General features: G+C 40.0%; 1 protein-coding gene across 1 annotated transcript in view; it reads right to left on the bottom strand.

The window, feature by feature from the left end:
- Window positions 1-23,625, bottom strand: part of shisal1b (shisa like 1b) — a 75,946-nt gene that overhangs the window by 12,300 nt on the left and 40,021 nt on the right. Inside the window, exons 4-6 of the mRNA XM_034686226.1 lie at window positions 12,483-12,705; window positions 6,914-7,127; window positions 1,794-2,096 (exon numbers count right to left, since the gene is read on the bottom strand). Coding sequence (XP_034542117.1) covers window positions 1,794-2,096; window positions 6,914-7,127; window positions 12,483-12,549 — 584 coding nt within the window. The 5' untranslated portion in view covers window positions 12,550-12,705. The remainder of the gene's footprint in view (window positions 1-1,793; window positions 2,097-6,913; window positions 7,128-12,482; window positions 12,706-23,625) is intronic.

Here is a 23,625-nt window from a genome sequence, read left to right as displayed (position 1 = left end):
TTAAAAAAACAAACAAACATGTCTGCTGTTAGTACTCACAACTGTCATGCTAGCATTATCCAGTTGTACTGGTGACACGATATCAGGAGAAAAGTTATAACACATATAATACTGTAACAGCTCTACTGTTTGTTAACCGTGTTCAGTGTAGAGGTTCTTAATTCCTACAGTGTTGACAGTCAGTGAAGGCATCAGGAGAGGTGTAGAGTGTGTGAGCGGGAGAGAGGAGAGACAAGAGGTGAAGTTCTTCATTCATTCAAACATTGATTGTTGCTTTGTTGGTTGGCGTGATCACGGCCGACAGTGACCGGTTAGTAAAGCTGAACGTGTTCACCAATCGGCTCTTCATCCATACAGCGTCCGGATGGACGCTACCGAACATATACATTTTCTGTAGGACTTACTGAACGTCATTCATTCTTCTGCTTGTCAGAGCCCCTGTGGTGAGAGCTTTTTAGAATCTGATCCGGACTACAGTCCTGAGCAAAGCACCTCATCGGGTCAGAGGGGACAGGCCCGAGGTGGAGCGAGAGGGGCAGTCAGTAGGGTCAGGGGAAGCAGAGGCAGGGGACGGGACTCGGAGTGCACGCTGGGGAAATGTACGCGCAGGAGGCGGGCAGAACGGCAGGACGGGATTTGATTGGTTTAAAATTTTGGCACCCAAAAAACGGTGATTGGTTGGTGTTTTCCCAGGTTTACTCCGGCTGTAGATAGCAGCTTTTCTTCACTCTTTTTAAAGAACACATTATGTATTGATTGCCATCAGTGGATAAAGATCATTTTTACCAGTATAACAAAAAGTGTATCTAAATCTGATCACCTTCATCAGCTTTAATCACTACGCGGGACAGTGGGGATCGTGAGTCTTTGGCACCTATATTTTGGAGGTTGTGGGTCGAAAAGTTTCTGAACCCCTGATCTAAAGAACTGTCATCCTATACAGCATCATGATTCTCTGAAACCAAAGAACCAAAAAAGCTCCAGCATGAGTAAAAACTGATCAGCAGCTTCTACTGCAGTCATTCAATAAAACTGCGGCCATCCAAAGGAAAGAAGCTTAACAAGAAAATCATTGAATTCATTGCTCTCAATTACCTGCCTCTCAGCATGGTGGAAGATGCAGGCCTCCACTGGTCAATGATCTACTTAAAGCCTCACAATGCTATGCCTAGCGGTGTTGCTTATCAGATGTAGCCTCTCTTGAATTGCAAAGCTTCGTCTTCAGCTCCTTGCTGTGTTACTTTTATCAGCTTCACCATTGATATCTGGTCATCTAGTGTAAGTCCTGTCAGCATGTTGAGCCTCATTGCCAAGTGGACTGACGACGTGTTGTCCACAGAAATGATTGTTTTGTTTTTCATTATCAAACTTCTATGTTTGAAGAAGAATACATTTATGATTTATGATACAAGGACGATAGCCTCTGTATGTGCGGTGTGTGATTAGACCCCTATTCTTTATTCTAAATTGTACTTTTATCCTGTCTGTGTTGCTCTTCCTAAAGATTGTCCCTTTTCTCCAGTTCACAGGTTATCAGAGGTCCTAATGCTGAGTTGTTGCTGTAAGAAAAGAGTGATTTTATTAAAGACAGCAGCTGCACTATCTCCTCCAGCTACCTGTCTGTCTCGTATAAATTATTCGCACATCGCCACTCTCCCATTTCAACACCAGCCGTGTTAACCCAGGACATTCGTGACTAAAAATTTCTATTCCCTATTTGCTGACTCTTGCAGCTTCACAACAGACAGGTGCCAAACAGCCGGTTGACAGTCATGTTTCTGACAGTGACTCACCATGCGGTGGATGTGTTGTAGGGCAGGAGCGTGGGGCTGTGGCTCTCCCCTCTGAGACTGTGTCTGGGCTGATAGTGGGTGGGGACCATGGGCTGGGCTTGAGCCGGGGTCTCGCTCTCCTCCGGCATGGACCTGTGCCACTGACTTCGCGCCTTCTTCAGCCAGCGTCCCCCCAGACCCCATTTTTCCAGGTAGACCCGGCACAGCTCGTAGTTTATGGCTGAGTAGTAGAGGAAGTCCAGCGCCAGCAGCACCATGACGAAGAAGCCGTAGATCCACACTCCAACCAGGGCTGTATAGTTGCTGTGAGAGACAGACTGAGCATTAGCACTGAGTTTTCTACATGGCTGCCATCCAGATACCCTTAGGCTGAGTCTTTAAATCCCAGTAGCTACAAATAACGCTGCCAAGTGTGAAAGTTTGCTGCTCATGTGGCAAGACATTTATCAAACCCTCCCTTGATAAACCAATTCAAGAGATAAACATATAAAAAAAAACTCATTTTGATTTATTCCTTCTTAAATTGCACAACACATTTCATGAGAACCAATAAGCTTTTAAATCAACTCTCATGAGCTTCTTTAAAAGTCTGTTTTTTTTATTTGTACAACACTTGAACTTTCTGTCAGTTTACCCACATCCATAAAAGTACAGCAAGGAAACTGTAGTTGCCAGAGCAGTATGATTAATATTTTCGTGGTTTCTCTGTTTTAAGGAGCTGAGGGCAGTAAGTTGGGTAATTTTAGACAAACTGAAAGTGATTCCATCCTATTTGGCTGCCTGTTTAAGAAAGAAAGAACATATTAGTCTCGCTCCAAGAGACAGAATCTGAAGTACTTCAAAATAGATCATTTTTTAGGCAATTCTCATTTTACTGTATTGGTTGAAGCCCTTATATAAATTTTAGTCTAAGTGCTTCTAGTTCAGTCAGTCAATGAGAATCCACTTCTGTCTGAAATGATGTGTCCTTGAGGATATTTATCAGAACAAATTACTTGAAAATGAACATGCAAGCCGCTCAAATGAGCACTCAGGCGGGTAAAAGTAACCACTGCACTCACATGTAAGAGTATCCTTAACTGCATCTCACCTCTGCGTCTGAGACATTCTCCTATAATTTAGTTAAATGTCTTCTAAGGTAATGTGTGAAGGTATCAAGCTTTCTTTGTAGAACTGAGTGAACCTAAGGGTAAGCAGAACCACTCAGTGTGCTCAGTGCTTGGAGAGATAGATCATGACCACACAGCTTAAATAAATGTTATTTGATATTTAACTCGGTTTCCTCAGTGAAGAACAGTAGACGTAAATGATTATGAGATGAAGGTTTTTGCATTCTTGTTGCTTTTTGCACATTTCTCTCTCAGATGATTCTTCTACTTTTTGATCTATTCTGATTCTGCAGCATTTAAACTACTTTACCTATATGGAGCTCTGTGCTGAACCTCTCTCAAGACTTTATTTTTAACCTTGAAGCGCAGTAAATCTCAGGCTATAACACCATTTCCAGCGTGTAGTGTGAGTAGAGTGCAGAATTATGGCCAGTTTAACTTGCTAGTGGTGGTAAATATCAATCCCACAGTCCTAACGCCCAGTGAGCCAGGATGAAAGAGTGTCCCGACAGGCTATCTGACACTAAAATGAAATATCACGACCTGCTGCAGGGCAGTGTGGACAGTCAGAGACAGAGGCATGCTGGGAGGGCATTAGTACAGAGAGCTGTGGTTTGGAGACCTAAATCTCCCACTGAGAGCTCACACAGGAAAAGAGGCTCATTTTCTGTGTCCATCAGTCAGCTTAAAGCTGCTTTTACTGTAACCAGTTAGTGCCTTCTGGTGTGTGTGTCCTCTATGAATGGGTAGTGTCATATCATGAGGGCTTATATATAATCTGAATGTACGTTTGAGCGTCCTGTTTCCCTCTGATTGCATTCTTTATACGTTTTAGGTTGATATTTGTAATACTGTTGCTGGAAACTCTGCTTTTGCAATTTGCATGGCAATCATAGGAGACATTTGGAGTAGTTCAAATAAAGCTGTGCAAGCTGAACTTTAATAAAGAGTAACAGCCCATACAGGAGTCATTTCAGGTCAAGCAAACACACCCAGGGGTCATTTTATTGGCCATTTTGACTGTGCAAGAACAGATGTTCCACAAGTGCACAGAAGCTGCTTCAGTGTGGGGTGAAAGGTGGACGCTGGAGTGCAAGGAACGATGTATCTGAGTGTAAGCATACAGTCTTGGCACAGTAAGCACAAGCATGCACTATGTGAGTGCAAGGGCAGGATCAGGTCTTGACACAGAATTTTAAGAGCTGAATGTGAAATCAGAAGTCATGCTTCCAAAGTGAAAGATCACTGCTCTTTCCTTAAGAAGTCCAAAGGTCTAAAGTTATCATTTGAAGGTCAGCTTACTATTACTGACACTCAAAGTACTTCCATTCTTTCACAGACGACTGTACTGTGAGAGCAGACTGTAGTGGTCCTTAACATAGCAGCAAGCACTTAACACCTGCTTTTGTGAGCTATCATGCAGGGGCGCCCCTCTTTTATAACAACAACTGCTTTCAGCATCTGCTCTTCTCTGTGCTGCTTTTGAATGCATCTGTAGGTGTAGATCAATGTCAACAAACCCTCTGAGCAAGAGGCAAACAGTGTCAATGAGAGCGATGCTGTCAAGGGAATCAAACATTTGCGAGCAGGCAGACTTAAATCGAATGTTTTCATCTTATCTGAAGGAACGTCATGGAACTGAAACAGTTTGTTCCTCCATAGCTCTTCAGATAAAACTCTACATAAGATTTATTCTGTCTGTATAATTACTTCTGCAGAAACTAAGGAGGTTTTGGGCTGGTCCCTGTTTGTTTGTTTGTGTTTTGCAGAATATCTCACAAACTAGAACACAGCTTTTGATGTGATTTGGTGAGAAGTTGTTCTCTGGCCTAAAGAAGTGATTAACTGCTGATTGTGTTAATGAAGCACTGAAGTTTAATAACAGGGCTCATTAGTACTGATGCGAGTACACATCTTGTCTGACAGAACGGTAAAGTAGATGAACATGTTTTAAATCTTCACTCTGACTGGTTTCTGTCTGTGGGGGAAGGGGATTCAATATTCCTTTGCCAATCACCAGAGGAAACTACAACATAACAACTGATAGTGGTTCAAATCCTTATGCAGAGCAAAGTAAACAAAGTACAATATCAGGTGATGCACTGAAAGCCTTTGTAGCGAAGTGCAGACTTCTTAAAAGGTTTGTTTGAGTAGGTAGAGATATGGAGTGTGTTCCTGTCAGAGAATCAAGGGAAACAGATGGACAGTTGAGGCTCTTTAAGGACATCCAGGGAGGTTAATACTTGGCAGGTACATCATTTGGTTGATTGGTATTTTTATGTTAGGTTCTGGAATAAACAAAAACCAGCATTAAATGAACAGTGTTATCAGTTTGTAATACGAATAAGATAAGGACCATTTAAACACATAGGAAGGAGTTACTTGCAGATAACAAGTGTCTTTAACTAATACTTTAGTAAAACATAACATAACACCACATAACTAACAGCTACAGAATAAATCACAATAAACACTGTTAGCAACTGGTGTTGGCTTAACACGTATGCTTTAGATTTAACATGTGTGCGAAATATAGCAGCCTTAAAGCTAGGGTTGGTAGTCACGGAAAACTAGCATGAATTTGACTGTAGTATTTCCATTGGACCCCGTCTAACCCCCCGCCCCTTCCCCTCTGAGCTCCTCCAAAACGACGCCCCTGCTCACATGCACAAGCGTCGCTGATTCGCGACCATATCATCATGACTGATTCAAAACCGGTCCTCAGCACATCATTTGTGTTTTGCACTACGTCAACTCATGTCTCACTCAGCGGTAAGAAAACACCAAAACATTATCATAGTGAAAGTTAAAAACACAAACAAACATGAAATGTACGCGAAGGAGGCGGGCAGAACGGCAGGACAGGATTTGATTGGTTTCATATTTTGGCTCCTGATGGCAGGGATTGGTTGGTGTTTTCCCAGGTTTACTCCAGCTGTAGATAGTGGCTTTGTTTATCTCTTTTCTAAGAACAAATTATGTATTGATTGCCATCGGGTCATAAAGATCATTTCAAACAGTAGAACAAAAAGTGTATCTAAATCTGACTACCAACCCCAAACAACAAAATATAAATCGACTTTTATAACTCACTTTTAATGAGAACGCACAATACCAAAGAAAATGAAGAAAAGTGGTTACAACACACGTGTTCCTGTCACAGCTCCACTAACACTGAGAAGTCAGCTTCCTCCCACACACTGCTTTGATGATTTTATCAACTCACGGCAGCTACGGCAGACAAAGAGGGACAAAAGGCTCTCTCATATAGGGCTTTTTTTTTTTTTTACACCTATACAGCATAATAGTGTTGGTTAGATAATCACTGGCCTTCATTTTTTTGCCCAGAAAATCTGACATGATGTCAGACACATCAGTCAACTTGGTGAAGTAGACAGATTAATAGCTCTGGACTCTGATGTGTTGAGCTGGTTTTGCCTTGCAATAATTTATTCATAAATCTCAAACAGAATTTGAGAAAATATTGAACTTTTTCCAGTTGCAGTCTATTGAATTTGAGGATTTTCTGTTTTCTTTTCTTTTGACTCTAAACTCAGTATTTTAGGGCTTTTAATATGAGATACATAAAGATGTCGCAATCTCACAAACGTTGTGATTGGCATATTTTCAAACATTTTTGACATTTTCTTTCTAACGCCAGGATCTAGGGCATTAAAAACATGTTTGAAACCTCCCTCACTCTCTCTCACTTCTGAGTTATTCCAACAAAAAAATGTCAAACATTCTGGTGAAAGGGTCCACTGACCCCGATGTGGCTGTGACTGGCAGGCCTGTTTGAAAACCCATCCATGGGTTTCATTATCCTCTAAAATCAACATAGATGACTGTCCATCATGTTCAGTGCTTGGATGCAGACCCAAATGTGAATGTTTGAAATACTTTCTTGTAATAGAATGACAGACTTAGCGCAGCAGCCTTGCAGGGGATATGCAGTTTCTGATGGCTTTCTAGGTCATTATGAAATGACAGGGCGATTGTTCTTTTACTCACTTGTGTGCGTAACCGTCTGAGGTGGTGGTGAGGTTGATCTGCATGACCATTTGAAACTCGGCCTCGTTGCAGCAGTATTTGAAGGCGGTGTTGTTGTGGTAGCAGCAGAACATGTAGGTCTTGTTGTCCGAGAGGCGCGGGCAGTGAAAGCCGAAGTGAGGGCGCCCCTTTGGGTCGTCGTAGGGTTCACACACTCGGTAATGAGCTGACAAGGCTGCAGTTTGGAGAAAGACAAAGATTTGATCTGTAAAAATGTGTGAATCATTAATTCTAAGCAGCTCTCAAAGAAACATCTTCGAACTGTAGCAGCCAACAGAGCACTGAGTGCATTTTCCTTTTCTTTAGAAGCCTTTGAAAAGAAATGACAAGAGAGAGTACATAATTATAACCTCGTAGGAACAGAAAACAACAGTGCTTCTGCAAAATAACCCGATAGGAAGCATAACATTTAGCATACAGGCCCTGATGACAAAATCTCTGTCACCTTTTGTTCTTTGAGGAATACAATAACCCAAAAAACATTAAGTGCGTCTGACTTTGTGAGCCATTATGCAAACATGAGTGTCAGTGCTTCTGCATGGAAGCGCCCATTGTGCCCCTGAGACCAGCTGCAGAATTTGTTATGTCAAAATTATATTAAACATTCCTAGATGCTGGTTTTTGTCGGTGCCATAATAAGTCACACAAGAGGAGGTAAGAGCAAAGGGTGTTTTGCCCTACAAGCAGGTCTGCAGCCATCTCGTCTGTTCTTCAAAGGTTTAGTGACCCTGAAAATACTCATCCTGTATCACTTCAGCAGACGAGGAGAAGTCTGACAGAGCTTGAAGTTATTGCGAGGGTTTATTGGAAAAGATGGATCAAATACTTTTGTTCTTATTTGTATTCATCTGTAGCTGTGCATTTAAGTCCCTGCAGCTTTAGGAGAAGATAAACCCGGGTATTGTTTCAGTCTCGACAGGAAGACAAAGTAATGTTTTTATAATGGAACCTGACAACCAATAAACTTTCACTTAAAGGAAGTCGCAGGGATGTAGCTACTGTAGCAGTATGAGGGGCTTCAACTAATAATCAGAAATCACAGTATCTGTCAGAGGAATAAACCAGATACAATAAGTGTCAATTAACTGGGCTGATGATAGTTACACCCACTACTTTAGCACCTTCTTAACTAATGACATTTGAAGCACGTTCACTTTCTATTACCTGTGAAGGAAAACAAATACTGAATATTACAGTTTGCTTAAAGTCAGACCCTGTACACACGACAAACACACAGGCGGGCTGCAAAACACACACTGACACAATTGTAAAACAATGTTGGTGCTGCCTGTGTTTCTGTGCTATGAATCCTGCATTTGAAAAACATTTATTCAGCTTTACTGGAGTGATGAATGTCTTTCATGATAGTCCTCGCCAGTAAAACTGACAATACTATTGCGTTACAGAAAAACAACATCAAACAGACTACAGAAAATGTGCTACAAGTCAGATCTGGACATAAATGTGATCAAATGTTAACAGAAAATGTCAGAAAAACCACCTCCAACAACTCGAATCCTCTGAAAACAAACAAACACCACAGCAATCTGTAATAAAACCACAAGGATACTAGTGCCTGAGATACCCTTTTAATATTAGTAGCCAGAATTATGACCAATAATAATAATAATAAAAAGAATAATAATAATAATACAAATAATAATAATAATAATAATAATAATAATAATAATAATAGCAATAATAATAATAGTGATAATAATAATAATAATAATAATAATAATAATAATAATAATAATAATAATAATAATACCAAAAATAATAAAAATAGTCAATCAACCAATCAATCAATCTTTATTTTTATAGCGCCAAATCACAACAAACGTTATCTCAAGACGCTTTTACAAACATAGGAGGTCTAGACCACTCTATGTCAATATATATCTAATCTACCAGAATATATATCTAAAAAAAAGAAATTTCATCAAAGATGACAGATTGGCCATAATTCTCCTGTCAGCCACGACCTCAGGGTCCATCATTATCTATAATGATAATAATAATAACAATAATGATAGCAATAATAATAATAATAATAATAATAATAATAATAATAATAATAATAACAGCACCAAAAAAATTAAATTAGAAATGATAATGATAATGATAATGATAATGATAATAATAATAATAATAATAATAATAATAATAATAATAATAATAATAATAATAATAATATCCTCCTTGATTTTTTCCCCAGGGAGGGTATCTGCCTTTCCAGATTCTCCGTTGAATTACATCACTTCTCCTAAATAACGATGAACTCATCTTTGGCATTTCTTCACTGCAGTGTCTTTTTACTAAATTGCAGAACTGCTGATATGATGTTCAGTGCCAAACACTAAAATTGGATGATGATATCATCCAATTTGATGTCTAAATCAGGCTCTATTTGTGTGTCATCAACTGAATCTTTCATGAAAGAACCTCTTTGATTTTTTTCCTCGCTTGATCATTCTTCAGCATAAACCAAATGATGCCACTTCATGTGAAGTGTGCGCAGATTTGGTTTTATTGTCACTGATTTGTCTTTGTCTTTTGTATTTCCTTTCATCAGTGTAGTCTAAAAATCTGGCACCGTGGTCAGTTTAAGTGTTGTAGCTCTGATTTAGTTCAAGGTCCACTTATGCTGCGGTGTGATAGAAGTCTGTCTGTAATCCCAGACGGGAGACGGATCAGCATTTGAAAGGAGAGAGCGCTTTCAGGTTATAATGAGCTCGGTGTGGCTCCATCCACCCTGCGACACCCATAATGTGAGCAGGAGAAGGGCCAAACGAAGCGGTCCTGAAGGACATAGAAGGATTAGAAGTCAAGGATGAAATATATAGTGAGAGAAAACTCTTCATTTGACCTTTACATGGGCTGTTCAAGTTATCTATCTCCCATAAAACCCTGCACATAAAGTAGAGGTCAGCAGTTGTAGGTGCTTGAATTGGCAATAAAGAAACAGATACCCTCGACATCGGAAGTGCACCATAAAGTCTTGTAACGACGATGATTTTAAGCTTTGCAAAGGGAAGGATTTAGGGGAAGTCTCTGACTCCTCAAATGAACAACAGCTGGTTCTATAAACCGGACTGCTGTAAAAACACCCACCTGCTTAATTTCATTAACACCTCTTGAAATTTAGGATACAGTTAACAGCTTGGCTCTTGCACTACAGTATGTTTACAGCCTGCGGTCTGGGAACTGCCATGGCTGTCTCCAGCTCCACTCTAACAACAGGCAACATCTGAGCATCATTCTGTGCTCACACATCACATTTATTTATTCATGGCTACAATCACATGCACAGTTTGTTGTCTTTCTTCTGACACATCGAGGAAATGTTGGCTGTGCTGTAACTGCATTTTACTCTGTGTTAAACCACAAACAAAAGAGATATTGGCTGACAAAGGGTTCTGTGATTTAGAGTTTATTTAAGATGTAAAAAATATTCTTATCACCTGGCCTTAAACTGCATATGATGTTCCATCTCTCTGTTAATAATACATTAAAAACAGCTGAGGAAGAGGAGCCTCATACTGTATGCCACCAACGCATCACTCCAACAAAAATCAAACATTCACCAAGCAGTGTTAGCTGGTTCTTTGTTTTCAAGTGTGAACATCCTTCATTTCTCTCTGTTTTATACCAGATTACTAGAACATAAATGTTGGATATTTCATCTTTCAGTATAAACTAAAAAACGAATAATATCTTAAGTATAAGCTAATGTAATAATAACTAAAATTCTACAATATTTACACTCATTTTATTGTACTTCAACAAAATTGTCTTTAATTGTTTACAATATCATGGTCAGTTTTTTTCAGATTTCAGGAGACATTGTGATTTTGTCCATAAAAAATGAATGAAATAACTGAATAATTTATTTAAAAGGCACTCAAGAGAGACCAATTGTCACAGAAACAAAGATGGGAAGATGTGTGAGTCTCTGTGAGAGACTGCAAATTCAGAATAATGTTCCTCAGCTTAAAGAATTTGGGGAATTCAGAGTCTACTTTACATAATATCATTAACAGATTAAGAGAATCTGGAGAAAAGGTGTACAGAAGGGACACAACCAAAATAACATACTGGATGGCTTTAATCTTTGGACCCTCAGATGGAGTTAAAAACAGACATGACTCTGTAGTGGAAATCACTGCATGGGCTCAAAATCACTTGCAAAACTCATTGTCTGTGAACACAGTTTGTTGCTGCATCCACAAAACTGTACCGTGCAAAGTGGAGACCAAATAAAAACATGATCCAGACACATAGGAGACTTCTCTTGGCCCACAGAGTCCATTTCAGATGGACTGTGGCAAAGTGGAAAACTCTAAAGAAGAGAGGGACGACCTTGTTGTTATCAGGGCATATTTTGAAAGCCAGGTCCTGGGATGATAGGGGAATGCATAAGTGCTCATTGCATGGGTAGCTTACCTATCAAGGAAGGCTCCATTAATGCTGAACAGTATGTGCAGGTTTTGGAACAACATATGCTATCATCCAGACTATGCGTTTTTACATATTCCTGCAAAATGATGCCAAACCACATTCTGCATGTATTACAACAGTATGGCTCTGTAGTAGAAGAGTCTGGATGCTAAACTGGCCTGCATGCAGTACTGAGTTGTCATCCATTGAACACATTTGGCACATTGTGAAACATAAAAAACAACAATGGAGACTCTGAACTGTTGAGCAGCCAACAGTTCTCCAGTCTAGTACTCTGCAACAGTCATATGTTATTAAAAGTAATTTATTATCAACCTATTCTATTATTTGGATCTGAGGAAATCTTGAATTAACTTGTGGTGTGGAGAATTCAAATATTTTCTTCTTACTCTCAAAAGATGTCAGAACCCAGCCAGGTGTTGCACCCTCTCTTTGGCAGACACTGAATGCGTACTTCTTCATGTATTCAAGATGAAAGATCGTTAAACTCCTCTTTAATGCGGTGGATTATTCCAACCTACTTTATCCTCCTGCTTGGCTGATTTCTCCCTCCCAACACTTCATCCTGCTCCTGCCCTATTTTGTCATTTAAAGACTTGAGTTGGCATCTTTTCCCTTGTGCATAATGTATATTCCACCGTTCAGAGATATCTGCTGGCTGGTACCTTTTGGGGTTATAATGTACTCTCTTCACATTTTTACACTGCATGGCCTCATTTAGAGAGCACCCTAAGGTTCAGGGCTTTTACTGCTAAGAGCACTTTTTGAAAGCAACAAATGCTTTGAAGCCCCTTGATGTTAAGTGTCTCTGACTCAACTTTTGGCCATCAGATATCAACTTCAATCCTTAAAATTGTGTCCTCTGAGGTCTGAATTAAGTTCCTTGCACCAGTGGCTAACCCGGAAAAAGACCTCGATTATGCAGATTAAGCATCCAAAAATTGTAGAAACTGCTCCTGGCATGCCTAAATTATATCTCAAGAGTGTCTGGAGGCTTCACTTAAAAAATATGAATTTTTAGGGTAACACAGGCAGGCTTTGTGATAAGCTCACTGTAAACTATACAGACCTGCAGTGGACAGCAGGAGGAAGATGACCGTCAGGACATTGAAGGACTGCCGGCTGGTGATAGTCATCTTCTCCTCCTCATGTGGGAAGAAGGGAGGGAGCTCAAGGGAGGGAGGGAGGCGGGAAGAGAGAGAGAGGGAGGCAGCTCTTCTCTAGATGGACGTAGGCATCCTCTGCGTGTGTGACTGCTCCTCTCACATGGCTGCTGCTTGGAGTCAGGACTCCTGATGAGAACAAGACAAGCGGAGAGAGGGAAGATTAAGCCATTTGATTAGGATTTCAGGAAGTTCCACCCCACTGTGTGGACAGCTTGTCTGGCAGTGAGCGCCCACGATGCCTTCTCAAATCTGTCCTGAGGTCTATTTAATAGGAAGGCTTAGACGTTAATTTGAATGGAAATTGGCAGGATGACAATACTGGGGCTCTAAGTTGTTCCATTTTTGCATAAATCCCTATTGTGATGACAGTTTTTATGCTTTAGACTGAAGAAATTGTTGCTTGGATATATTATTTCAGAGGGTTCGGAGACATTTTATCCTTTTATTTGAATACCACAATGGCAACAACAGTTATAAGCTGGCAACCAGAAACAGATGGCTGATAATACAAATATGTGAGAATGTCCCTTAATGTGTTTGCCTGTGCAGACTGTCTTTGTCTTACATTATATTCTATAGAATCATTTTGCCTTTTGGACTGCTGGATTTAGTGCAAACAACCTGAAACTATCATCTTGAGTTTTTGAAGACCGTAAAGTTGTCCTCACATTAAAGGTACAATACATGACATCAATAATGAATCAATAAGAAGATTTATAGTTAGTAAACCTTATTTGGGGACTACTTTTAGTTGTTACTGTCATTTTTTGATAATGCAATTTATTCCAAGAAATTTCTTGAAAGACTTAAGTTGTACTTGGCAATAATAGAAACAACAGAAAAATAAAAGCAACTGCTGGTCCAAAGCAGGTCAGCTGAACAAAATCATGCAATCTGTTTTTCAGCAAGCAAGAGCATAAATAGAGCTCGAAATAGCAAACATTTTGTTTGCAAATGCTTGTCTGTGCAACTGCAAAAATATAGGAGTATTTGTTTGCTAATACAGTGATCAGTGGTTGATTAGTTATGCCTGCCATGAGACACAGTGTTGGGGCATTCGTCAAGAGTGATGTGTGTCACTTAGCAGGCATTACTACTCAACTATCGTTCTGTTAAATCCAACACTTACACAACCAATCAAACATTTAGATTAGTTAATTTTAGCCTTCAATCACTCCCTTTAACGCCGCTTCATTGTCATGTGACAAAGAGCTAACTAGCGTGGAATCAGAAGATCTGAAGATGGAATCAGAAGATCTGAAGACAGAAGCTGAGGAGAAGGCTGAGGGATTTCTTTCGTAGGCTATCTAAGGTTATAGAAAATATAACTCCTGAAGTTATTTATTAAAATGGCACAATGCACTGCTTTCACTGTAAAGCCTGTGGGGCAGAAGTTGCAGGTAACACTGCGACCACCACAGAATCCATGCATTAATTTTAAGTGTGAAAGCTAAATAAAACATGCTAGGATAAAAGAAAGTGTCCTTTTGTATATTGCAGATGTAGTGCTTCTATATTCTTTTTATTTATTGCATCCTTTCCTTTTCTTTAATTTGATAGTTTTCCTGTGAAAGACCACATCCTGCTGCTTAATGATGCATTATATCAGCAAAACATCAACGACAAGACTGAGGATAGATGATAAATGTTTTTTCTCTTAACACTGTATTCATGTAATTCATCACTTTGCTCTATTCAGAACAGCTTGCAAAAGTGAGTAGATTTTCAGTTGTAGAATGATACTTGGTAGAAAAGAAAAATGCTCAAAGTGCACTAAAATCTGCTGTTCTTGGAGTAAGTGATGCTTTTACCAAATATTTAATGAACTGCACAACTTGCTCCATCAGCACAGTCCACACTGTTTTTATAGTAGAACTGCTGAGGGGCAATTTGCTTGTAAATGATGCATCATGGGAATTCTTGAGCCCATCTCCTTACAACCGGGTATCATTGTACAGTTACTATGCAGCGCTGCGTCACACTCACCTGTCCTCTGATTCTAAGTGAGATTAATGGGGACGGCGGCACATTTTGCTTAGCCATGCTCCCTCTGTCCTTTGGCGGATTTATTCCTTTAATAGCACCAGAGGGACGCACACATAAAACGCTCCGTGTCCCTGAGTCACAGGTAAAAGGTGGAGTTTATGGTAATATATTACAAGCTCTGTCAATGAACCATTTGCATTTGGCAGTGGCTTTACAAAGTTAATAATGTGTGTAACACTTTACAGCTGAATGTGACTTTGAGGCTGTTCGATGTCAGCCACATGTGGAAGAGGAACGTGGATAATAATTTAAAGGAGGCTGTAATGAAAGACACCAAAGCTGCAGTTGTCTGGGCGAGATTTACACAAAGTAGGATGTTTAAACCGTTTGGAAAATGTATTCCATCCCTTCAACCATAAAATCCTCACCTCCATGATTTATGACGTAAATTCAATTTCAGCTTTAGTATCGGAATCTTTCTTTGAAATGACCTCAACACTACCAAGGGCTTTAAGTGTGAGTCTGTGTGAAGAAAGTAAAAAACATCCTGTCTGTGGAAAAGTATGACAGATCCCGAGACCTGAATTATTGAGCAGCCGACCACAGCTGACAGCTGGATGGAAACCACATATAAGGAGCAACAACGAGTATATAGAAGGACATCAGTATTTTTCTTTTATTGTGATGAGAACAATGCAGTGGTGGATCGCATCCAGCATTTTGTTGCATCATCACTGCTGAATGTATTTCTTTGTTTCTTGAAATATTTACAAGCTGTTTTGGCGAGCGCTAGGTGCCAAGTGTGGTGAAGAAAAATCTCCTCTGGATGACGATTAAAAACCTTCAGATAGGGCGGTATGTTTCTCGTAAAGACATCATCAGAAACTGACGTCAGCAGAATCAACCTGCAGGTCCTCGTGATTTCTGTGATAAAGAATAATCACAGAATTTAGAATTTAAAACATGAAGTCAACGCCAATATTAGACCTGAGATTTAAAAATGTGACTACACAATGTGTAATGTAATGTTGGTCATTCTGCACAGAGCTGGTGATTGCCAGCGTTTAACTTCTAGATATCATTGTTAGCATTTAAAGGGTTTCTGTTTCTATCTGGGTGGCAAAAATAACAGGCAAGGTAGAGCTGGGCGGTATTGAAAAGGATGTTATCACAATAACATTTTTCAAATCAGTTGATATTGATGATTATCACAATAAATCAATGTTTCATTTAAATTTAAAGGCAGATTTTTGGTCATGAGTGAAAGTTGAAGAAATTGTTAGCTTGTATCTGGATTTAGTTCTCTGATAAGCTTCTTGAATCACTCATATTTGACAGTGCTAAGAGGAAGCAGGTCTTTTGTGTAAGATGAGATTTCTGTGAAGTTTTAGTTTGGAGATTCTTAATTTTCTCAGCTTGAGATATTTGCATACTTTGATTTGAATATACAACAAAGATATATCAAACTGTGTGCTGTGTATCCGTTTCGTAGAGTATTGTTTTGAGTACTGTCCCTTTAAGATCACTAAGGGTTATGGGCAGAGGGATATTATGTCCCACAGTGCAGTGAATGTATCATGGTTATCCAATGTTCAGTTGTACTACAGTCACGGTGGACATTAAACATATTCTAAACGCACAGCAGAAGTTGTCTCCGTGCTCTTCCTTTACCCACATCCTGAAAGTATATTATATTAAGTGTATTAGGGTTATTAGTCAGCACAGTGTCAGACTAACGAATCTGCTTTGAGGTGGTAGGTTTTGAGTTTTCTTCAGGGTCGCTGTCGCTTGTTTCAGCTGTGTTCACATTCCACTCCGAACGTCTTTAAGCCCCGCCTACCTCTTGCCCAGTGAATTGATTGGTGGTTAAATGCCGTCTTCTTCTTCTATTTATGTTGTGTTGCAACTAGTGTTTAAGGCACACTACTGCCCCCTCCCTTTCCAGCGGTTGAGGGGTGTAATTACAGGCAGAAATACATTGAATTTTTATCGTACATTTATTATATTTATATTGAGAAGAACTATATCACGATAATTATCATTATCAAATTATCGGCCATCCCTATGGCAAGGTATACATTATTACAGGCTTGTGATGGGACGCTAAGCACAATGAGGATAAATTATACTGATCTCCTACATTGTACCCATAGAGTGCTCATTTTTCAACAAATTCCGCCTGCTGGTGACCTTTCAACCATTATAACCCTTGTCCACTCAAGGGAAGACTGTTACCTTTCGTCTGTAATATATAATAAGAGGAGGCATAATGATGTGGCAAAGCTGTTCCATGGCTGAGCTGGATTCAGCTGGCTATCCTAAATTTATCTGTTTATCTGGGGAGAAATTCAGGAGAATTTTCAACAAACACAACATTCCAGTACATTCCAAGCCATCCACCACACTGAGACACAAACTAGTAAACCCCAAAGACAGCACACAACAGCACAAACAGAGCAATGCAGTTTATGCCATACAGTGCAATGAAGACTGCAGGGAACTGTACACAGACGCATGGTCAGATTTTGGACCGAGAAGATTGTTGGTATGAAAGAGGCGTCAAGGAAGCCATCTTTGTTAAGCTTGAATAACCTTCCCTGAAAAAAGGTACCGTCAACGTAAAATGCAGTGTTGAATTCTCTATCAAATGAGTCACACCGGGGATCATGTGACCTCAACAACCCACAGATGATCAAAGATTCAAACAGCTCTCAGGAACTAGGTCAATGACTCTGTGAAGGACCCTATGTGACAACCTTTAGCATCCTGACGACCCTTAGAGGCTTATATTTTCTAGCTCCATCAACCAGTCTTTCTAAGGATAGGTGAACGTCTTCCAGAATTTCTACCAAGTCCATTTACCTTTTTGGATCAAGTTTTAAACTAAATCAGTAGGGCAGAAAAGTAATGCTCAAGTTAGTTTTAAATGGGGAACTAGCCCTGCGATCGTCAGGAGATTTGAACTGTGCCTAAAACATGCCTGAATATCCTCTGGCGAGCTTCAGGATTCACTGCAGGACAAGCAGCCACTGTCAGAAAAAAGGCAATGGATGTAATTTGTCTGAACAGATGAGGTCACAGTGGATCACCTCATGACAGGACACATTTTCTCCTGTGATGATTTTGATTGTGTGTCTGCTTGGATACACACGAGTATTAAACATATTGACACACACAGACCTGCAGCAGAACTACAGGCTATTACCTGACCTGATTAGAAAGAGCTTACTTTTGACCCGTGATAACATGGACCCCCTATTTTGAAAAAATACAAGAGGATAGACTATAAACAGAACCCCTGGTTGGTTATTAATGTGTGATGTAGCAACATGAGTGTGAAGTCAAGCATTACTTAGAGAATCTGGGCCTGTTTAATTGAGCCTCTATGGGTAAACAAATGAATGGATAGAAACTAAAGTTGTGTGAACACCTTGGAGATGCCCGGTTCCTTTTCAATGGCTGCTACAGCTCCAACTTGTTACCGTGTTTTCTGTGCAATCCCAGCAACACAGACTAATGGTCGCACCCAATCAAACTCACATATAAATCTGTTGCTATGGACCGCATGGACAGAAAATGTACATAGAGCACAGCATGCTGTTTCTGTTGGAGTCTTTTAAAAAGGGTTTTAGATCAGGCAAGCTGTTCCCTCTTCAAAAAACCAGGCAGCTGAGGTCCCAAGAGGCTTGTTAGAGTGGCATTTTATGCTTTTTTTCTCCAATCTTTTTACTCCTGGTGAGAGCTTCAGTGTGCTACCAGATGACAACGTGCAGAATACGATGAGGGATTCCCAACATTGCAAAATCTCCCCCTTGCAAAACTCCTCTTCCTCTCAGCTGCTGTGGTCTTCATCAAAGGTTTTTGTGTTCATGGTTTCCTCCTGGTTTTTTTTTCACACAGTGAAGCCACACCGTTGTCACATCACTCGCTGCTCTGTACATGCTATAAAAGGGCAAGGTTCACTTTGTCACAGAGCCAGGCTTGTTTGCAAAGATGAAGCTAGTGTGAGAGGTTTGTGTAATAAGCCTGAAGCAGAGCATGCACTGTAAATACACAGACGTGCACGCAGACAGGCACACACGCCATAGTACACAGTGCAACTGAAAATAGAACACACCGCCCGGTTGAACAGGCATGCAACACAGATGGAGAGTCTAGCTACTTGCTGTTTATGTCTAAGATCACACTGCAATATACATAACGACCATGACAGCCCTCTTACACTGTAACCACTCTCAGAGTAAATGTTAAGAGAAGCAGCAATATATACAAAATTAACAGACTTTTCTGGTAACCCAAAGCACACAGAGCTCCTTTATTTACCTACATGTTACTCGCTGTTGTTGCTCGAGAGAAGAGGGAAATATTAAGTGACCAATTACTGCAGCAACCACTGTGAATGTAATAGCACACTTTTCATCACAACACAGCAGGAGACCCAAATCTGTCACTTAGTTTGATGAGGGAAAGTGCTATAGAAGATTTTGAGTTATTTGAAGATTACACACACAGCGATGTGCTGGGTCTGACACATGAACAGTGTTCTCTATGTTTTATTTTACTAAAAACATTTACTTGAAAGTCTGCAACACATCATGCTTTCTAAAGATCATTATTTTTTTATTCTGGCCTGCCGTGTCTCGAATAGGAGTCTTTTAAGTTTGTTATGGCATGCACTTCACATTACACTTTCCCTTCTCTCTACAGTCCACAGTTATTTTTAGTTGAAACATTCAAGCCTGTCATTTTGAGCTCTCACATAACCTTTTTTTTCCCTAATGCGTTATAATACTGTAGGTGGATATTTATTGGATATTTATGCAGCCGCTCTGCCTCATTATTAGGTTTGTGTTTTCCTCAGAGCTCACAAATACACTCTCTGTTGCTACGCCGGCCCCCTAATCCACGTTAATGTGCATAATCAATCACACTAAAACACACGAGTTCATGAGCATCCGGAGCGAAGTACAGTTTAGAGATGAGACTCCCACTTCACACAGTAACGGAGCACACTGGCTAAGTGATAGCATTTCATATCTGGGTCTGCTGATGGGCTCGCATCCAAATACTGATCAGCATTCATCTGCAGCAATCTGTGTTTAAGTGATGCTTCCTTTGAGTTTCATCTTAATAAAGTAGATTTCATTCACTTTGAATGGCATTAGAGCTCCACTCTGAAGCCTCACAGTTCTCCATTATGATTAGTGATAAACTGATCTCATACTGCCTTTGGATATTAGTCCAAAAGGGAGTTATATAGCTGGGTTGATTATCTATGACAACAGAGCTGATTAATTTTACATCTTAACATTATGTCCCAAGCCAGCAGCACACCAGGCAGCCATTTATATCAAAAGAAGGATGGAGAGAGCTTAAGAGTGAGACGTTTGGGGGTGTTTTGCGCTTGCTGTACTGAGAACCCTCAAAGCTACTTGCAATATCTATAAGGGTGTTACATTTGTTTTCAAAAGTTTTAAAAAAAAGTCAAGCTTGAAGTTGCCTTACACATCAAAGTCTGATCCTGGGTTCTTGCTAACACTGAAGCTCAATAATTTAACACTGGTATCGGTGCTTGGTGTTGGGTGATTCCCAAAGAACAGGAGTATCAGTATCAGGACTAAAGTTGGATCAATTCCTTATGAGGATTAGAGCCCATGATGGGAGCTCTTGTGTGCGGTTTGGTTGTCAGTCAATTTCAGCCCTTAGAATGTGAAGTGTTCATGAAAGTGAAGCACAGCATGCAGGAGGAGTTGCAAAGTCACGTTCGTGCTATGACAAGTGTTGCACTACTGTTGATCAGGGCTTTGACTTCATAGGTTCAAAGCCAGTTGCATTTAATAATAAATAATAAATATGACTAAATATGATAAATGAAACTAAGAGTGTCCGCCCAGACTAATATGACTCAATAGCACTCTTTTCACAAATTTAAAATGTGCAACCTTTGCCAGGGGATGAGGAGTACAGTGGCCATGCCACACTGTTGAGGGTCCTTTTTTGGGTTGCAAAGTACACCATCCGTCTCCTGGTTAGAGCCACCCCACCCCACCCCACAGTCACACAGTGGAGGAATAAAATGAAGGACATTTTCTATAGGGAGAATATCACTGCCAGATTACGGTTAAAACAGATGATTTCCAGATGTGGTGGGCACCTGTTGCATCATATCTTTTCAATTGATTTTCTGATGGATGGATTTGTGATATACATTATTATTATTTTATTTATTTATTTTTCTTTATAGTGTATTTTATATATTTCTATTACTTTTCTATTATTCTAATTATTATCTATAAATTATTTAGATTTACTGATTTATTTATCTATTTCATTTTGTATATCTATTCTTTTTTTTTGTTGTATTTATTTGTTTTACTTATCTCTTTCGGGCTATGGACTTTTTTAATGAAATATTTATGCATGAGCTCTGCCTCTGAGTCTAATGGGTACATAGCTGTGTTGGCTGAGTAATAAAAATGTTGAAAAAATAAAAAATAAATAAAATATGCAACCTTCAGGAAGTCAAATTCATTGGGATCTATACAAGGCCACAAGGAAAAGGATTGTTGGAACTGAAACACCAAATTTTACAACATTGAGAAAGAAACTTTATTAAAAGTGGATTGGTTTCAAGAATGACCTGACCAAGACCTGACCTACTAAGCCAAGTGTTCTTTTTTTTTATGGGCCCAGATACTGATCCAGTGGATTGGATCAGTGCTCTCTATCCCAGGGACAAATGTTTACCAGGCACACTTTCCAAATAACTAAACCTTTAAATAAAACTCCAACTGGACCGAGCATTTCAATTAAAAGAGAATTCAACACTGCAAGTGACCAACTCTGACAATGATTATGTTTTCCACAGCTGGAGTTGATAAGAACTCACAAAACAACTTGACTTAAGGTCAAAAGCAATTCAACCAGCTGTAAATATCAGTGGAAAATTATTTGCTGTTTAGAGTTCCCGTAAGTGTTCTGATTTATTTCTTTTGGTTTTATATCGTTCTTGTAAAAAATGCATTCTGTGTTGACTGTTATGGGCCTTCAGTGCCAGCTTTAACCCCAGGCTCCAACCGGATTTAATGCTGGGCTACGTGATGCTGATCCAGTTTTGATTTGTTGTATTTAATACAGACAGGCTGTAAGCAGGAAATGCAATCCCATGAACATCAAGTTTAGTTTTATTGCCCTGCAAGCATTTGCAAAAGCTCCCCTACGACTCGTGATTTTATAATAAAAGCTGGTGAGTCAGGAGAGGAGGACAAGATGATTTATAAGTCTTCATTTCCAGAAGATGTGAGCTATCTAAATAGTTAAAGATCGTCTCAGTCAAAGTGAAAACAAAAGAAATATCTGTGAGTGACTCCGGAATAAACTAACCTGGGAAAACGTCTCAAGTATTTTTCCTTTTTCTTTCTTTTACTCCCAAACAGAGAAGGCGTCTTTCCATTACAAACTGATGAGGCACTTTTAGGGTAATAAAAGCGGAATATCCATTTGTGCTGTATCACTGAGAGCTCAAAGCTGCAGAACTGAACATAAATCTGAGTGATGAGCAGAGGTTTGTCTGTGGTTTATACGATCAGCCACCGGAATAAATCTTCTGGATCTAATATTCTAAATAAAGCTCAGTGGCAGAAACGTGTTTTGGTCTGGTGACTTGATGTCGCTAGGGAGACACGTACGTCACTGGAGATACTGGGAAAAATGTAACATGTAGCAATTAGCATTGAGGATTTAGAGCACAGGAAACGACCAGAGTTAATCTAAAGGCAGAATGACACAGCAGGGTTGCCATAGAGCTTGTTGTGGAGAGCTCGGCCAGTATGGAAACATAATGGGCTCGTGTTGTGCTGTGCGTGAATCCACCTTGCTGCCTGGGTGTTCTGTTTGTGCTCCTGACTGGGTTATGGTTTGTTAGCCTAACACAGGCAGAAGATGAGAGAAAGGAAGTAATCAATCACACATCTGCTGCTGGTTTGTTGTGTTTGTACCTGCTGAGAGCTGTCGTTTTGATGGAAACCGTTCTGTCTCACCTTTCATTCATCCTCAATTTGGTACATGAAGGCAGATTGGAAAATTACAGAGGTATCTGGCTGAAATGCTTCTCAGAACAAACCAGAAAAATCACTCTGATCTACTTTAATCGTCTAATAGATAGCTGTGATAATGGAACAGAATCAAACTGCTTCTGCAGAAAATCACGGAAACTTGCAAACCAGACAAATAAGAGAGTTCACGTGTAATTTCCACTGGCTGATGTCTGGTCCCATTAAAATTCACAGTTTCCTTTCTCCATCATTTTTCTGCTCAGGCCAATCACAACCATTGATCTGAGAGGAGGCTGATTCCAGCTTAGTTTTTCTTAACAATAAAGATGGCTGCAGATAAAGAACGTTCTGAATCACTAATGTGTCAGTATTAGATAAATAAAGAGCTGCTTAAGCTGCACACAACAGATAGGTGATGGCGACTTTATCATACTAAACAAAGTGTTCCTGTATTATGTTGAACTAGAGATAAAAATGTGTGGATTGCTAGAACTAGCTGGCTACCTAGCCTAGAGGCCTACCAATACGTCCCATGCTGCCTTGCCCTGGTTGTAGCATCCAATAGCATTTTAGAGTTAAGGCTGATTTATACTTCTGAGTTGAATCGATGGCGTAGCCTACTCTGGGGGTCCCCGTAGCTCCTGTACCTACGCAGAGGCCTATGCACATAGCTGACGTGCACCTCCTCCAAAATGTAACAACCCATAGAATCGATGCGGACCGCAAGCGCCGTGATTGGTCCGCTCGGCGGCATTGTATTTCCCGCATTTACAGCACTTCCGGGTTCCCCTCTCAGTGGCCGCACATTGGCCATGTATAACAGTAACATGTATCAGCTGTAGATTAACATAACACACTCTGAATCGCTGTGGAAAAGTAAACAGAGATCGTAGCAGGGCCAGAAGCAGGCGACTGCCTATCAGAGAGACCGCGCTGCCCTCAAGGGTTTCGGCTGAGAATTGCTGCACGCACAGACACATCGACACAAGTTTGTGGTTCTGATGCC

The sequence above is a fragment of the Notolabrus celidotus genome, chromosome 6 (genome assembly GCF_009762535.1).
Source record: "Notolabrus celidotus isolate fNotCel1 chromosome 6, fNotCel1.pri, whole genome shotgun sequence".
Lineage (NCBI taxonomy): Eukaryota > Metazoa > Chordata > Actinopteri > Labriformes > Labridae > Notolabrus > Notolabrus celidotus.
Note: the sequence above shows the minus strand (reverse complement) of the source record. Positions and strands in the feature narration are given on the sequence as shown.